The 17179-nt window shown below is 39.6% G+C and overlaps 1 protein-coding gene across 2 annotated transcripts in view; it reads left to right on the forward strand.

Annotated features, from left to right (window-relative positions):
* The first annotated feature begins 1943 nt into the window (after window positions 1-1943).
* sbf2 (SET binding factor 2) overlaps window positions 1944-17179 on the forward strand; it is a 118117-nt gene continuing 102881 nt past the window's right edge. For both annotated transcript variants that reach the window (XM_046857382.1, XM_046857383.1), the window contains exon 1: window positions 1944-2095. In XM_046857382.1, coding sequence (XP_046713338.1) covers window positions 2041-2095 — 55 coding nt within the window. In that variant the 5' untranslated portion in view covers window positions 1944-2040. The remainder of the gene's footprint in view (window positions 2096-17179) is intronic.

A 17179-nucleotide genomic window follows, 5' to 3' on the forward strand; every position in this document is an offset into this window, starting at 1 on the left:
AAGAGTTACATTACGGTATGTATTTGGAAATTTTAATTTATGCCAGATGAAAAGTAATTGCTTCAGTGTTCTATCCTTTTATGGGCTGATTAAAAGTATACACCAGGCCAACAACTCCATGGGGGGTTGTTTGTGACTCAGTTCTCTTATGGGTATTGTTTGCTGAGTCATTATTGGGGAAGTAATTAATTTGTCATGCTAAAAGAATAAAAACAGAAACAGCTTTTATTTATCAAATATACTTGAGCACAGGGAAATTATTTTCTTCACAATTTACAGTTTGTTATGAAGTTCTGGTGAGAGCAGAGGGTCAGCCATCATTTGCCACCCCCTGGAACAGAGAGGGTTAAGGGCCTTATTCAAGGGCCCGACAGTGGTAGCTTCGTGGTGCTGGGGCTTGAACCCCTGATTTTCTGATGAGTAACCCAGAGCATGATGGTATTAGATTCTTATAAATCGCACTGTATTCAAAGTGTAGTGTGAGTTATAAATTAGCCCGTCCTTCCTGCGATCTTGAGCTAAGGAAAGATTCCTGGTATAGTGGTTGTGTTTGTTCAAACATTTGAAAACCTTATGTGGGTAAGTCGCTAAGTTATTTATTAGTGTTTTCAAATCGCCATCATGAGGGAGAGGACCTGCACTTTCAACAAATCACAGTGCAATAATGCAACGCAGATACAGGTCAAGAGCGTTTGTTAATGTTCAAACAAGCAACAGCAATGGGGAAAAAAGTTTTTTAAGTACTTCAGAAAGACACTTATTTCCTGAGATTTTCACACACAGCAGACTCTAAGGTTTACACAGTATGGCACAAAAAGCAATAAATGTCAAGAAGCAGTTATGTGGGTGGAAAGGCATTTTTGAGGAAAGCTGTCAGAGATTTCATTCCTTTCAGAATCTGCTTTATTGCATTTAGATTTTGATGTATTGTATAGATGATTGTGTGTATATATTTACTGTAAGTAATCCTCTTGGTCTGCCTTATTATAATAATTACAGTGTACAAATCATCAGTGCAGATTTTGTATTATTAATGTGACTAGTCATACTGATTATATGTCATTAATAAACTCTATTAACAATAAGTTGTATTTTCCATTCCAAACTATTTTTTAATTGGACATAGATTAGACATGGCTTGGCTAGTTAGCACACAATAAGATGAACACGATGGCACTGATTGTGCTATTGGCATGAAAGTTGTAGCTTTGCCAGTTTATCTGTTTTACTATCACAGTGTACAGATACTAAAGTAAGGCAGACTACTGTACTAAATCAATGCTTTTTAATGAATAAAGCCCACTTGACCACTCTCAGCAGCAGGTAATCTAATGGATGAACCAGACCAGTATGCTGCTGAATATTTTACTTCACACAAATCAAATTATGCAGAGTTTATTTTGACTAGGTACTGTGTAGGCACGAATGGCCCCAAGCAAGTTCATATCAAAAGGTGTTTAATCAAGGTGGGCTCTTTTGCAGGACAGTTGATTTCTGCTAAAGAATAGAAAGACATCATATTCATTTGTGTGCTTAAAGTTACGTTGGAAATGTTTGCAAAGGGACCTCATATGGGTGTGATGGTCAGTGGTTCACAAACTTTTGGAAGGTGTTTAGATTGCTCTAAATTTCCACTGCTGTGAATGCAAGGGATTCTGTAATGGACTGGAATGCCATGCTTGATGAATTCCAGAATTCCCTGGGATAGATTCCAGATCCACCTCCACGATGAATAAATAAATGAATGAGCATTCTGAGTATAATCTTTATAATTCACAATAATTGTATGTGTCCTTTCCCCCACTGAAATCTAATCTAAGAACCTGCACAGGACCATGTGCCCCCGTCTACAGCCTGCTCGATAACACACAGCAACCCAGGCTGAGGTCTTCGCGCGCGCCCACGCCCACGCCCATGCAGCGGGGCTCGCGAGCCGGCGCGCCTGCGCAGTCGAAACATCGGTGTCAAACATGGCTGTGCTTTTGAAGAAAGAAAAATGCTGAATTGGTCTGGAGGGGCTGGGAGCAAAAACATACAAACATGGCTAGGTTGGCCGACTACTTCATCATCGTTGGATATGACTACGAGAAAACAGGTGAGTTCCTTAAAAAAAGTGAAAGACAGAGAGAGGAAGAGCTCATGTTGTGGTTTGTGCAGGCCAGCGACAGCTTAGCATAGTTTAGCTTAGCATTACATAGCACAGCACAGCAGTGTTCTGAGATTTATGTGTGCAAAAGTACATAAAGGGGTTTTTGACGAATAAAAAGTTCACCGAGGAGAAATGAAATGGTCCGACTTTGAATTTAGACTCATTGACCGAGAACAGGATACACTCCTGATTACATTTTCTTTCCTGCTATTTGTTACATGAAGAACCCACAAGATGAAACATTATAATCTACATGACGTGGTTATGATCAAGAGCAAGCTTCTAAAAATATCCTGTAAGGATAATTAAAGCAGATATTCCATGACATGAAGGACACACGCGCCTTCTGGTCTGTGCAGTGTTTAAAAACACGCGTGCCGTGTTTGTTTTTATTTACGTGCTGCTGTGATTTGTTTGTTTGTCTGCTTTGTTTTAACTGATCGTGCACAACACACACTGATCGGGATTGTGCACGTTGAGAGAGAGAGAGAAAAAGACTGTTTTCATGTCATATACAAGGTCCTGTGATTGCATGGGAAGGGCTGTGTGTGTGTGTGTGTGTGTGTGCGTGCGTGCGCGCAGAACTCACGCGCTTCCTCTTGTTGTGGAAACCGGATATGGTGCTCCAAAACTACAGGAAACAAGAGGGGAATATTACGAGTGATGAGAGCCTGGAACCGCACAATAATGCTGAGCTCATTGCTTACACAGGAACTCCAGCTCTCCCTGTTGCTTATGTTTTCAGGCTGTGTACAATCCAGTGCTGTTGAGTTGCCTGGACAGGATTTGAAGTGTACACTACATTACTGTGAAACATATTTACAGTGTGTAAGGAGAGACACACGAGAAGAGACCGTGCTGTATTACTGATATGATACACACTGGGTTGGTGATGTGGGGCAGCGTACCAGTAAAAAAACAGGTTATAGTAATTTAACAACGATTATAGTGTTGTCGATTAAAAAAAAAAATTATTTCCATGTAATGAAGGATTTGTGAAATGTCTAAGAGTTCGTTCCTGTTCTCACTTATAGCTTTCCAGTTATAGCTGATCGTTTCTTCTTTGTAGCTGGAAATCACTCCTTCAGATCCACAATCATTTTCTTAGTAACAATGTGCACTGAGATGAGATTGGTTATGGTTTTACTTCAAATTATGGCAGTCCTCAGTGTCAGTGCTTTGTAATAGTCAGTAATCAGATCTTTATAATCCTGTGTGTATTTTGACCAGAGGTAAAGTGCAAATCGTATTCTAGACACGGCTCATTTGCATGTAGTGACGCCCACAAAATTCCATAAAAGGTCAAGTGCACAGAGAGCTGAGAGCTTTAAAGAGGAAATCTGGGGAGAGACAGAAGTAGAAATTATTTAGATTCATGACAAAATGCCAATAACATTATTTGATGATGATAATAATAAAAGGTAAAGGTGCTTATTACTTGTCACATGTACATTGAAGCACAATGAAATTCTTTCTTCCTGTATCCCAGCGATGTTAGGAAGCTGAGGTTAGCGCACAGGGGCAGCAATGATGCAGCGCCTTTGGAGCACTAAGGGTTAAGTGGTTAAGGGCCTTGATCAAATGCCCCAAGCGTGGCAGCTTCTGATCAGTAACCGAGAGTTTAACTACTGAGCTACCACTTCCCACAATATAAATAATAGTAATAGTAATAAAAATTAAATGATATTCTTTGTCGGCTGAGGCATTTGTTTACAGCTTGTGATTCTGCTCAATCCGATCGATTCGTCCTCTGTTTATACGGCACCATTTTTTTTGTCCTGTTTGAATGATACATTTTATTTCTTTCCATTTATGGGTTTGTGTTGACTTTCTTGCTTGTGTTTTTATACTCTTTAATCAATGGCAGTGTAATAAAGAAAAAGGTTTCTACAAAATATTCATACTTAGTCACTGTACTAGTGGAAATGTTGGTACTAGTGGAGGATGTTTTTTCGATCGAGACTCCAAAACACTTCTGTAACTCGCTGTGGATAAAGGCACCCAGTAAATGCTGTTAACGAATTAAAATGTAATTAGTAATTTAATTTGCAGTGAAAAAATTCCCCATCAAGTCGAGATTTTGTTAGTTTGCCTTCATTTGTGAAAATGTGTTAACAAAATTTCACTTAAAAGTCCAGACATTCATGAATACCAAATCTCTTGTGTAAACGCTTGGACAAACTATTTGTGTATGAACCCATTTGCCAGAGTTTAATGGTATAAACCAATAGTTCTGGGGATCTTACATTTTCCTCACCCATCAACCGGAGGGGTTTAATGAAATGCGTAAATGAAGCATGATTTGCCACAAACTCAAAATATAATAATTATTAAAACAATGAATGGGTGAGGAAAATTGTAAGCAAATGCTGGAGACTAGAACCGCAAGCTCAATATGAAGAAGTTCAGGTTTGGTGAACTCCTGACCTGTGAATTGATTGACACGTCAGGTCGTGTCCTTTCCAGAAAATCCAAGATGGAACAAGCGCTAATTCTAGTGGTGTCACAACATCCTGTTTTCTACATAACATCTTAAAAAAAGATTAGAAACTGAACAGTGGGGAAGATTTAAACATTGGTGTGTGACATTATATTCGTTTGCCCACCTGGTTTTAAACGAAACCTTTTATTGAGGTAGAAGGAAACAAACAGCTTTAAAACCTTTTGATTTTAGTGCAATAACTTCAGGTGTCTGCTACTGCACTGGTCCTAAATTTCACCTTTCAGCATGACAATGACCAAAACAGTATGTCCAAATGAACACAGGAACAGATTAACCAAAAGAAGATCAATGATTTAGATTGACCTAGCCAGAGAGCAGACCTGAATCTAACTAAAAATCTGAAACCTGATTCACACCGACTGTGCACAAAAAGATGCCATTATAGTTTAACTGATCTGAAAAGTTTTTGCAAGAGTGGGAAAATGTCAATGTAAAAAGAAATGTAAGAGATGTACCCCAAAAGACTGGAGGGAGGTGTAAAAATATTATTTATTATTATTATTATTTTAGGGGTGTGCACACTTTCGCACCAGTAGCTATTTATTAGAATTGTTATTGTTTTTCCGTAAAAAGTTTAAATCTTTTTTTTAATTTAATTTACACATGCTGTAATAAACAGTAGTAACATAGTAATAATTTAAGAATTTCTTTAAATATAATTGCGTAATATATAATTTCACACTAAGGGTGGAAAAAGGTTTTATTAAAGTATTTTAAAGCTGCCATTTCAGCTGAGGTGTGTAAACTTATAATGGTTGTAGTGTGCTCTAATTCCACCTCAACTCGGAGGCGTGACTTGATGTCTGTGAGATTGAGTGGATCATGATGTGAACATGCGGATGCTAAAGTGGAGGCTGTACACTTGCATTACTTTGCAAACTCTTGACACTGAACATGCCTTGGCTGGTCATTTCGGTTCTGGAAGAAAAAAAAAATTTGTTGGGATTTTACTCTTTGGATATTTCGCTGGTGTACATGCACTTGCCAAACGTTATATCATGTTAGAAATGAGCCAAAAAGCTGTCGAGCGTTATTAAAATCAGCTATTTTTCTCTCCTTGTTCAAGCAAGAGGTTTCCAGAGTCCTCCTGCCCTGCCCTTGCAAAGTTTAGTGTTTTTCCATCTTTAACACACTCAAGAGGGATCAGGTGGGTGTAACGAAATAATATAACAAATTATCCAAGGCAAGGATGCTCCAGGACCAGGGATCGAGAACCAGCAGTGTACGTTACATAAACCGTGTCACAATTTATTTACGGCCTGCCTGTTATTCCAGACTCATTCCTGCTAATGGCCCATGGATCATTTCAATCCATGGAAAATTCCATGTGAGATTCTGGAACAGCGGGTTAGCTCATGTAAAGCGGCTTGGTTATAAACACCGGTGAAGTGAAGTGTCTCAGCGATGCGTAGAGCTCGCTCCTCTCAGCTCGAATGCTTTCCTGCTGAACTGCGGGAATCTGCACAAACTGGAATTAATCCAGTGATTTGAGTTAACAGCCAAGTCCAGAGTGTCTTTTGTGGCACTGACTCTATTGTGAAGTTAAGCAGTGTGTCTCCTCCCTCTCGCACACATGATAAACGACTGTCTTGTGTATAGGGAACAAAATGTTCCCAGCATCCCTGTAACTCATACAGCATTGCCGCCAGAACCATTAGAAAAGAAAGATGGACTTTCTGCTCGTTTGCATCTCATGTTACGAGCTCTAAATGATGTTGATGACAAGCAGCTATCTCCGCTGGCATTCCTATAACCAGGAATGGAAGTACAGAGCCTAAATGAGAATGAAGACATTAAGCTCAGTAATTACGTAATAAGCATTCATGGAATTGGTGTGACAAAAATACTCCTTAAGAAAGGAAATTAGTTCTAAATCGACTCAAATCAACTCCAGAAAGTGAATTAAACACTCCATGTTTTGAGTTGCATGTATTATGTATTAAGATGCTTACATGAGCCACAAGTCACAAACTGAGCCACAGGACAGAGCTGCAGAAGGTCTGAATATTAAAAAAAAAATTAGGAGAATGCAGCACAGCAATGTCTTTCATTTTGTATGAAATTTATTCCTATTCCAGTTCAGTTTTTTCTCTTTTTTTTCAGAAATGTTTTCTTAATAACTGTCTACACTATGCCCATCCACTGTACACTATGTAGTAGAATGGATTTTAGAAGTTTTTTTTTTTTTGCTAACTGTAAGATTATTCAGTCTCCCATTTGATGGCAGATGACGTGAAATGCACGTAATGTGACGCTGGTGTTCGTCAATGTTGCCTTTTATGCCCAACGTGACCTCAGTCACCATCAGATGGAGGTGTAATCGTCTCCACAGGTGAAACTTGCTTGCACGATCCAAAATCAACTTTTACTCATATAATGCCAGCACTTGCTAAACCTGTCCCTTATTCACTATGTAAACAAATTTACTATATTTAAACAAACTTCTATATTTGAATAAATGCAGCTTCCTGATAGTTGCATCGTTTTGTTGGACTCTTCATTGTGAGCACATTACTAGCACTATTAATACGTGGCATACAATAGTGCATAATTATGCGACCCATGAATACTCTTTTCTGGACACACTTGTCTGTGATTTTCAATGTAATCGAATGCATTTTAATTGCTGCATGTGCGTGACAGAATATTTACAAACTGGAATTGTGATTGTGCTACTATTTATGTGCACTAAAAACACAAAGGTTAACGCTGGACTTCATGTGGCTTCAGTTCATTTTAAATCAACTTTAAATAACAGGAGAACAGATTATATATTTGATCCATCCTGATGCTCTACTACTGGATGGAGTTCATTTAAATTGGCTCATTTAAAAAAACACTTGTTGCTGAGGATGCCTCCACATAAACAGTCTAAACATACATGAGGTTACTATGGAGGGTTAAACTTACTGGAGATTTGGACTGTAATGAACAGTTTGCTACAGTGGCTTAGGGCCATGAACAGTTTTACACTTGTGTCTCTGTCAGTGAACAGTTGATAACCTCTGGATGGAACTATAATGAATGGACATTTTTTGTTACCCAGATGTTCCTTTTTAAATCTGGTTCCTCACAAGGTTTCTTCCTCACATCCCAGGGAGTTTTATCTTATGCTATAGAATTGACATTTAAGTGGATTGAATTAAATATATTAACACCTTTCTTGTCATATACAATGATCAATAAATAATTAGCCATAATTATCGTAGTTGTGATTAAAGTGTCCTGCAATCAGTGTGCTTTTTAGGTATGATTGTGACTGTATTTGAATTATCTTATCGCTTTTATATCCTTGTGTGAGGAGAGTAGTCAAAAGTGCACTGTATTGGTCTGAAGCTCAGTGACTCCTTAATGTATGTGTAAAATTTGTCCCTGGAACAATTTGCACAGTAAAAAGAATATATCTTGTGTCGGATTAAATATCTGAAAGTGTTGTATTTCACTGCAGCGTCAGTGTTGGAACCGTAACAAAATCTTTGGAGAATCTAGATTTTTTTTTGCTAAGAACAGGGGACTTTATATGCTCCTTCATATGCTGATGTCTGTTTTAGAAATTGATTATAAACTTTTGTGTGCACTTATCTAGCAGAATTTGATTCGGGTTCGTTCTCTAGTCTTGTCCTCTCAGGGAAGTTCGATATTTAGTTATAGATTACGGAAATGATATATGTCAACACATTGCCACGCAAACTCGGCTCTGATTTACTGCAATGTCTATGGAATGCATTAACGAGGTTAATATTTTTAAAAAAATGATGACTGATTTGAAGTTTGTTTGGGGCAGAGCTAATAATTGTTGGTTTTATATTATGGAAAGGATTTTGTCTGAAATGTGACTTGATCACATATTTCCATAGGTCACTTTTTTGCAGGCAATTTGTATGCACTAGGTTCTACTGTTTGCTGTTATTTATTTTTCTGGGCAGCACTCGCGCGATAAAATAAATATGCACAGCATGTCATCAGTAGATACCAGAAGTAATGTGGCTGGCAGTCACATCTCTCAGCAATGCAGCACCAGGTGTGGAGAGCGTCTACGTTCCTGTGTAAAACCAACACCACTGTTATTAAAGTCTATTGTGATTTATGTAGAGTGAGCACGGTCAATTCCTGTTCTAATAATTTGATCCAGTAAAAATCACAGGCTACTTTGCTGCTCCATGATGCCAGAAGCTACATCCTGAGCTGTGGAGATTGTGTAGAATTTTATTCCTGAACAGAGACAAACTGTGGTAAGGCACATTTCATGCAAACCTTTACGGTCATGTACATATCTATTAAACAAACATTATCCTAGAAAAATCATCAACAAATCTCAATTGATCAAAATATAAAGGCAAAATAAGTGATTTGATTAGCTTTATAAAGGTTTGGAATATATTGGAGTAAGCTTCATTTGATTACCGTATTTTTCGGACTATAAGCCACTACTTTTTTCCCATGTTTTGAACCCTGCGGCTTAAACAACGAAGCGGCTAATTTCTGGATTTATTTCTGGGTTTTTCCCGGTTTCGCAAACTTCAAGCCATAAAACTGAGCAACATAACATTAGACCATTAAAATTTCCGAACGGAAATGAAAAAAACGCACCTCACCTGTGTTCTGAGCTGCACGGCATCGGGAGAAAAAACTTCCACGGAAGGAGGAAGACAGTGAACAATGATTTACTTGGTAGGCTACTGTTTAGATACAAGCCGTTGTAACGCGTTGAGTCTGGGTTAAGGGAGAGCTCACTAACTCCAGTTGCAACAGAAATCATATAAGCACAGACAGGTTTCCAAAACTCATGCTTTTTTATTTTTCTTGGCAACAGCGTTACGGGTTAGTCAAAGAAACATAGAACTGAGCATCAGAAAATAATAAGGACATATTCCTCGGTCTTGCACACATGCAGTAATAGCGGAAAAATGCGGCGGCAGGATATTCCCAAAATGCCGCTCTGCTCTTAAAGGAGCCACAACATATGTCACCCGTTGCACGGTGTAACAGACACTGTTTTCCGTTAAAACCTGTGTAAAGTTAATCGGTTTCAGTGTAGACACCTGCAGCTTATAGACACGGCTTATATATGGGTGCGCTTTATAGTCCGGAAATTACAGTAAGTATGAATTGGTGATGAAACGGTATTACTTTGTCAATAAGTCTAATGCTTCTTTTTTTTACATAGAGGGAGAATTAACTCATGTGGTCAAAAAGGAGAGAGATGAGATGCAGTGTTTAATCTGCTGTGGCTAATGTATGGGTTTTACATGCCAATGTTCTATAAACCAAGTGCTGTGATCTCTGAGGTCTGTGTCAGTGTCCTAACTGCAGTGGTGATCTGTTGATCGGCAGATCAAACCCAAGAACCCACAAAAGCACGCGGGGTAAGAACAGTGAAGCTAGCGTGTAACACCACGCGCGTTCCATATATATAATTATTAGTAGCTGCAGTATAATTTTTTTATTCAGAAAGTGACCATTAATTTGTGACCCATATTTTATATACAGATTGATTTCTCAAGCGGGTTCTCTCAGCACCACCTCAGCACTTAAGTAAATTTATGATTTGCTGTCTGTCTAAACCAAAGAAATAAAAGCAAACTGTCTGCACCATATCGAATTGCATATCAGCATATTTTTTTTCCATTCCATTGAACCGCTGTGTTGAACCAAACGAAAACGGTTCGCAAGGTTGAATCGTAACGCATTGGTCGCTGTTTCTAACTTCTAATGTACGTATCATTGACTATGCATCAAGATGCGACTCGCTTTGGCCTCCGTTACGGAGATGCACATCTTTAGTGGAGTAGTTTATAGTGCAGGCAGTTTAGCATCACATTTTGTCTACAATTAAACACTTATGATAGTGTTTTTTTTCCATGGTTTTTCTAATACTGTTCGAAACCTCTTAATCCTGACCGGACATTTTTGTTTCAATACAAGTATTATGTGTTTTTTGCATTTTTTTTGGTTTTGCATCAAGATAATGACTGAAGAAACCTTTATGGTCATGCATGAAATCACTATACATAACAGTTTGAGTTGGAAATCAGATGGACAAAGAGGGTTAATTTGGCATTTAGTGGTCATTTTTGAATCTTTGAGATTTACATAAAATGCACAGGTGAGTATATGAACAATTGTACACAAGTATGCAGAAAATCTGGAAGGACATCTTTCTAGTTCAAATTTGTATCTCACTGTAATGCTGTCAATAAGGAGAATAATAAGGCACGACCTTCCGAGGTGAAAATAATAAATTCCCCCCGTTTGAGTTACAGGATCAGGACATGATCAGACATTATAGCATAAAGCGCTACCATTACAGTCATAAGATTATTGTTATGTAAGCCAAGCTGCCCTGCTCTCATCTTACTGTATATGTGTCTTACATGTACAAGTTGTACAGAGAATTAATTTTCAGAACGTGTCTGAGATAAAGAGAAGGGAGGAAACGGTGTGGGCAGATCGGGGAAAGATTGAGGAACTCCTGGCATGCACAGCAAGATGCAGCAAATATAAATTCTGCCACCTTTTTGGATATCGTAAAACACAAGTTAAATCTGGACTGTGAACTGCAGACAATGCCTTTGTCAGGTTTAACATAAAGACTTAATTCAGGAATGGGAAATAAGATTGTATGCTACTTGAGTTTTTGTTTGAGAATATCATTGCAGTTTTGTAGCTATGCTGAGGTTAACATGCACTTTCTGAGGAAAAAGAGAAGCCAATAGATCATGTTTTTGTGTGATGAGTGACCCAATTCAAAGAAAAGTCTATCTGCCTTCTTCCACATACAAAGGACTTAAGAGGCTCTTATTTGATTGACAGTTCACAGAAAGGTGGTACTGTGTGGTCAAGAGCCTGACTGATCTCATGATTTAGTACTATTCTTGATAAACTATAAAAAAAAAGATGTTTCCATCTTTTTGTTGGAAAAAATCTTCCAGCTATTTTCTCTAGTTTCTTTACTTGAAGTGTACTTTTTAGCATTAACATTTCAATATATTATATATTTATCTATACTTTATATTTGTTTTATTATCTCTCTTACTATTCAATTTGAACCATTATTTTTTTTTTGAGAATTAATAACTGTTAAATTGTAAATACTTTTAAAAGTTCGTCATAATTCCCATACAGCAATAACAAGAAATAAGATTAAATGTCGTATATAATAACTTATGACCAAGTTAAATTTCCAAGTTCTAAGTTCTAAGAGTCCTGATCCACACATTCACTTTGGGATAAAGAAAATAAAAAACACACAAAAAAAAACACTTGAGGTCATATTTGTAAGTCTGGCTTCTAAAATTGCTGAACATATAAAATTAATCAGGGTACAGTAATTATTGTATATGTGTCATAGCGAGCTTTGATGGTGAGCTTTTCGCTGTGTTCGAAGCGAAGTTGCAGCATGTAACTCCTCACATTTCTAGTAAATATCATTGTGAAATCTAAAGAAAAACTTGATATTTCTAAATTCCAAAAAATGAGTGATTGGATGTTTGTAGGATTAATAAGAGATAAAGAATGAAGTCATTCCAACCCAGCCATTAGGGAGGCACAAGCCAGTGCATTCTTAGTGCCGGTCCCAAGCCCGGGTAAATGGGGAGGGTTGCGTTAGGAAGGGCATCCAGCGTAAAACACGTGCCAAATCAAATATGCGGATCACAAATGAGAATTTCATACCGGATCGGTCGAGGCCCGGGTTAACAACGACCGCCACAGGTATCGTTAGCCGACAGGGTACCGGTGGAAATTGGGCTACTGTTGGCCGAAGGAGGAGAAGGAGAGGAGGAAGACGTCTACAGAGACGGCAGGGAAAGGAGCAGTGTAGGAGAGTGGAGGTTCGGGTTGGTACTTTAAATGTTGGTACTATGACGGGTAAAGGGAGAGAGGTAGCTGATATGATGGAGAGGAGAAAGGTAGATATGTTGTGTGTTCAGGAGACCAAGTGGAAAGGGAGTAAGGCCAGGAACATTGGAGGTGGGTTTAAACTGTTTTATCATGGTGTGGATGGAAAGAGAAATGGTGTAGGGGTGATTCTGAAGGAAGAGTACAGTAAGAGTGTAGTGGAGGTGAAGAGAGTTTCTGATAGGGTGATGATCGTGAAGGTGGAAGTTGAAGGGATGATGATAAATGTCATCAGTGCCTATGCTCCACAAGTTGGCTGTGAGATGGAGGAGAAGGAAAGATTCTGGAGTGAATTAGATGAAGTGGTAGATGGTGTACCTAGGAAAGAACGGTTAGTGATTGGGGCGGACTTTAATGGGCATGTGGGTGAAGGGAACAGAGGTGATGAGGAGGTGATGGGTAGGTATGGTTTTAAGGAGAGGAATGTGGAAGGGCAGATGGTGGTAGATTTTGCTAAAAGGATGGAAATGGCAGTGGTGAACACTTATTTTAAAAAGAAGGAGGATCATAGGGTGACGATAAGAGTGGAGGAAGGTGCACACAGGTGGACTATGTGCTATGCAGGAGATGCAACCTGAAGGAGATTGGCGACTGTAAGGTGTTGGCAGGGGACAGTGTAGCTAGACAGCATAGGATGGTGGTCTGTAGGATGGTTTTGGAGGCGAGGATGAAGAGGAGGAGAGTGAGGACTGAAAGAAGAATAAGATGGTGGAAACTGAAGGAGGAAGAGTGTAGTGTGAGGTTCAGGGAAGAGGTCAGAGAGAGGCTCAGTGGTGTTAAGGAGGTGTTGGATGATTGGGCAACTACTGCAGGAGTGATGAGGGAGGCAGCTAGAAAAGTACTTGGTGTGACATCTGGAAATAGAAAGGAAGACAAGGAGACGTGGTGGTGGAATGAGGAAGTGCAGGAGAGCATAAGGAGAAAGAGGTTGGCAAAACAGAAGTGGGATAGACAGAGTGATGAGAAAAGTAGGCAGGAGTACAAGGAGATGCGGCAGCAGGTTAAGAGGATGTGGCGAAAGCCAAGGAAAAGGCATATGAGGAGCTGTATGAGAGGTTGGACACTAAGGAAGGAGAAAAGGATTTGTACCGATTGGCCAGGCAGAGGGACCGAGCTGGAAAGGATGTACTGCAAGTTAGAGCAGTAAAGGATGGAGAGGGAAATGTGTTGACTAGTGAGGAGAGTGTGTTGAGAAGGTGGAGGGAGTATTTTGAGCAGCTGATGAATGAGGAAAATCAGAGAGAGAAGGTTGGATGATGTGGAGATGGTGAAGCAGGATGTAGATAAGATTAGTAAGGAGGAAGTGAGAGCAGCGATTAAGAGGATGAAGAGTGGAAAGTCGGTTGGACCAGATGACATACCGTGGAAGCGTGAGATGTTTAGGAGAGATGGCAGTGGGGTTTTGACCAGATTGTTTAACAGGATTTTGGAAGGTGAGAAGATGCCTGAGGAATGGAGAAAGAGTGTGCTGGTACCGATCTTTAAGCATAAAGGAGATGTGCAGACCTGCAGTAACTACAGGGGTATTAAGTTGATCAGTCACACCATGAAGTTATGGGAAAGAGTAGTGGAAGCCAGGCTGAGAGAAGAGGTGACCATCTGTGAGCAACAGTATGGTTTCATGCCGAGGAAGAGCACCACAGATGCCATATTTGCTTTGAGAATGTTGATGGAGAAGTATAGAGAAGGACAGAAGGAATTGCATTGTGTATTTGTGGATTTAGAGAAGGCGACGACAGGGTGCCAAGAGAGGAGTTGTGGTACTGTATGAGGAAGTCAGGTGTGTCGGAGAAGTATGTAAGGGTGGTGCAGGACATGTATGAGGACAGTGTGACGGCAGTGAAGTGTGCAGTAGGTACGACAGACTGGTTTAGAGTGAAGGTTGGACTGCATCAAGGATCGGCCCTGAGCCCTTTCCTGTTTGCAGTGGTGATGGACAGGTTGACGGACGAGGTCAGACAGGAGTCTCCTGGACTATGATGTTTATGGATGATATTGTGATTTGTTGTGAGAGTAGGGAGCAGGTTGAGAAGAGCCTGGAGAGGTGGAGATATGCACTGGAGAGAAGGGGAATGAAACTCAGTAGGAGTAAGACAGAGTACATGTGTGTGAATGAGAGGGAGGGCAGTGGAGTGGTGCGGTTGCAGGAGAAGAGCTTCAGAAGGTGGAGGAATTCAGGTACCTGGGTTCAACAGTGCAAAGTAATGGAGAGTGTGTTAGAGAAGTGAAGAAAAGAGTGCAGGCAGGGTGGAGTGGGTGGAGAAGAGTGACAGGAGTGATTTGTGATAGTAGGGTATCTGCAAAATTGAAAGGGAAAGTTTATAGGACTGTGGTGAGACCTGCGATGTTGTATGGTTTAGAGACAGTGGCATTGAGTAAAAGACAGGAGGTGGAGCTGGAGGTAGCAGAGCTAAAGATGTTGAGGTTTTCGTTGGGAGTGACGAGGATGGATAAGATTAGAAATGAGTTTATTAGAGGGACAGCATGTAGGATGTTTTGGTGACAAGGTGAGGGAGGTGAGATTGAGATGGTTTGGACATGTGCAGAGGAGGGACATAAATTATATTGGTAGAAGAATGCTGAGGATGGAGCCACCAGGTAGGAGGAAAAGAGGAAGGCCAAAAAGGAGGTTCATGGATGTGGTGAGGGAAGACATGCAGGTAGTTGGTGTAAAAGAGGCAGATGTAGAGGACAGGGTGGTGTGGAGACGGATGATCCGCTGTGGCGACCCCTAATGGGAGCAGCCGAAAGAAGAAGAAGAAGAAGAAGAAGAAAGAATGAAGTCATTCCAATTTAGGATTCACATTTATGAGGTGAGTCAATGGCACTGTTAGCATTTAGCTAGAGTTCAAAGAGTTAAAAGAATAAAGCTTAACAGCCTTAATGAATGTTTGGTTGCAGTTTCTTATTGTAGGAAGCTTTAAAAAAAAAAAAAAAAAAAAAGGATTTTCGTTGTTTTTTTTTTTTTTTTTTGGTCAAATATGTTTTATTAAAAGACCAGTTTCCAAAAAAGACCGAAAAGACGGATTGCAATCTCACATATTCCGTCTCCACCACATATACAAAGAACACGATCAGAACCAGAAAAGAAAGGGGAAAAAACAACAAAAGACGGAAAAAAACCAAAACATCCCTTGCAAGACCTGTATACATTACATTGTGAAGTCTGCCAAACAAAAACATTAAAACATCACGTTAACAAATGACGCATTAACTTGAAGAGTTTCCATGAAGGTAACAGAAAAAATGTCACAATTTGTCAATCTGCTTAAATTTGCTCTTTAAACAGTACCTAATTTGTTCCAAATGTAAAGTAGAAACCATCTCTCTAAGTCATAGTTTACATGTAGGAGCCTCCCTTCTTTTCCAGAATAACAGTAATAACTTCTCGTAATCTGTATGCAAGCAGTTTGTGTCGTGCTCCTGATAATGAACACGTACGTTCAGAGAATCCCAGAATAAGAAGTGCCGGATCCGGCTTTAATTGCACCCTTAAAATCTCTGAAAGCACATCAAAATTTCCATTTCAATTACTCTGTATTTTGGAGTAGAAAAATACAAAGGTGGGACAAATCAGCATCTACTGAATTACATTTGTCACAAAGAAAAGAGACCTTTTGGAAAATTCTGTGTAGCTCCTTTTTTGAACGATGTAGTCTGGGAATGACTTTAAACTGAATGGGGCTGTGATTAGAATCGATAATGTACGTTAATATACTTTAAACTCGTCTGCTGCATCTCCTCAGAAATTTCTACTCCTAGTTTTTTTTCCCATTTTTCCTTAAGAAAACTTGTTGAAGGAGAAGTGGAGGATTGTAACAGATCATAACTTATAGCTAATGCCTTTTTTAATTTGCCTATTAAAGTAATTCAACTTTTTATTTGGTTCCAGAGTTTTGCAAAATTTTTTCAAAGTATTATTAAACCATTCCATTTCATATGGTTCCCTGGTGGTCTAGTGGTTAGGATGCGGCGCTCTCACCGCTACGGCTCGGGTTCGATCCCCGGTCAGGGAACCAACCCCAGTCACTCTTAGTGCCGGTCCCAAGCCCGGATAAATGGGGAGGGTCGTGTTAGGAAGGGCATCGAGCGTAAAACATGTGCCAAATCCAACATGCGGATGATCCGCTGTGGCGACCCCTAATGGGAGAAGCCGAAAGAAAATTATTACACCATTCCATCTGATGACGGGATCGTGTGCAGCTCATAAGTTTGATATATGTTGAGTTAATCTGAGCTTTTGATCTTTTCGGTAGCTTGGGAAATCTAATTTGCTCAGGGCTGACATCATGGAGTTACCCGGTGACGATAGATACGCTTCAAGTGTCAGGTGTGCGCTAAAGTCCCTGATGTTTGTTTTGCACTCACGGTCACAAGCTCGAGCCTTTCATCTGCACCTATAATTTGTATTGGAATCGCTTATCTCTTTGTCCTGGTTTAATTGATTGCATGGCTGACCCGGCACAGACGTATCAGATCTCTTTTTATTTTTTTTTATTTTTTTTTGTGTAAGTTCACATCACTGCACGCTTTGTTAGCCTAACAGCGATTATTGTTCCAGATCATGGATTATCGTATTGCTTCCTGGAATTTGAGCTTTCTGACATCACAGATTTGCTAACCGCCGA

The sequence above is a fragment of the Silurus meridionalis genome, chromosome 9 (genome assembly GCF_014805685.1).
Source record: "Silurus meridionalis isolate SWU-2019-XX chromosome 9, ASM1480568v1, whole genome shotgun sequence".
Taxonomy (NCBI): domain Eukaryota; kingdom Metazoa; phylum Chordata; class Actinopteri; order Siluriformes; family Siluridae; genus Silurus; species Silurus meridionalis.